The sequence below is a fragment of the Buceros rhinoceros genome, unplaced genomic scaffold (genome assembly GCF_000710305.1).
Source record: "Buceros rhinoceros silvestris isolate BGI_N320 unplaced genomic scaffold, ASM71030v1 scaffold14803, whole genome shotgun sequence".
NCBI lineage: Eukaryota > Metazoa > Chordata > Aves > Bucerotiformes > Bucerotidae > Buceros > Buceros rhinoceros.
The window spans coordinates 439-1,707 of NW_010401914.1; the positions used below are offsets into that span (position 1 = coordinate 439).

Here is a 1,269-nt window from a genome sequence, read left to right on the forward strand (position 1 = left end):
GGGGGGCTGGTGGCAGCGGGTAATTTATGTAACTGCCTGGGACTCACTTGGTTTGGGGCTTTGGGGTCCGATAATGCACACAGAAATGCCGAAAGACCGGATAGGATTCAAGTGACAGCTTATCAGACCAGCTTTCCCTGGGCAAAGTGGGTACGATTCAAAAATCAGTTGCAGATGGCTTCTCCCTTTAGCTCACAGTTACTGCAGTATCCGTGTATTATCTGTGGGGATTGCCTTTGTCCTTCTCAAAATCTTACAGAGCGGAAGATATTACCATCAGGTGCTGCTTTTTCACTTTGCTTTCAGGATGAATTGCCCTTTAATTTTAAGCCTAAAACCCCCCCAAATACTTCGTACTGCAACTAAAAGGGAGATTAAAAGGAGTATCAGACTGTTTCCCAAGAACATCATTAGCTGTATGCAGAAGTTGAACGTTTACAACTCCGAGCCTCTTGTCATAAACCCATCACACTGGTTCTTACTTCAGGCTTCCTGAACTTGGGTTCCTCCCCCTCCCCCCAGAAGGGCAAACTCTTTGGAGAGTGTTTCTCTTGTCCCTACACTCGATCTGTCTTTTTACCCAGTGGAGGGTGGGGTTTTTTGACATTCTACTCATAGAAGGCATATTCTGTTTGGTCTTCAGATTATTATTCTTTTTTTCACAGCTGAAGGAATATCAGCAGAAGAATAACCCTGGAGCAACTGCAGGAACTAAGAAGAAACGCAAAACTAAAGAAGGCAGCCGACCCGAGACTCCCACCAACGATGACCAGCAGCCTCCAGAGAACGTGAGTGTCTCATTCTTTCTCCAAATCATTTGCCACCTCCTTTGGTTTCTCGGACAACGTGACTGGAGCTGGGGACGGGTTATGCCGGCGCAGTAGATACCTGTGTCGCCAGGGTACCAAGTGTGCTACGGTAGTGAGCAGCCGCCTCTGCTGGGAGGTGTGCGCTGGAGCCGGGGTAGGTGCTGGTGCGTGTCTGATCATACAGAGCTGTCGCGCAGCCCTGGGTGTGTCCAGAGCCACTGTCCCGAGGCGTGTGCTCTGAATGAGCTGGAGGATGCCGGATTCTTTGGCTGCCTTTGATTGACATTTTCGCTCTGTCCTTTTCTGAGCCATTTCTCTTTCCCCTTTTCTTTCGCCTCCTTTAGATTCAGAACATTCTGAAGGTGCTGGTGTCAGACCTTAACCGCTCCAATGGGGTAGCCATACCCTCATTGGACAAGAGGAAGGTGAGGCAGTGCTCGCGTCCCTCGCAGTGACTCGC

At 49.6% G+C, this 1,269-nt stretch overlaps 1 protein-coding gene across 1 annotated transcript in view; it reads left to right on the top strand.

Moving 5' to 3' along the window:
- Positions 1 to 665: 665 nt before the first annotated feature.
- Positions 666 to 1,269, top strand: part of GOLGA2 (golgin A2) — a gene marked incomplete at its 5' end in the record, with an annotated part of 17,801 nt that continues 17,197 nt past the window's right edge. The window contains 2 exons of the mRNA XM_010132455.1: positions 666 to 788; positions 1,154 to 1,234. Of these exons, the coding sequence (XP_010130757.1) occupies positions 666 to 788; positions 1,154 to 1,234 (204 nt within the window). The remainder of the gene's footprint in view (positions 789 to 1,153; positions 1,235 to 1,269) is intronic.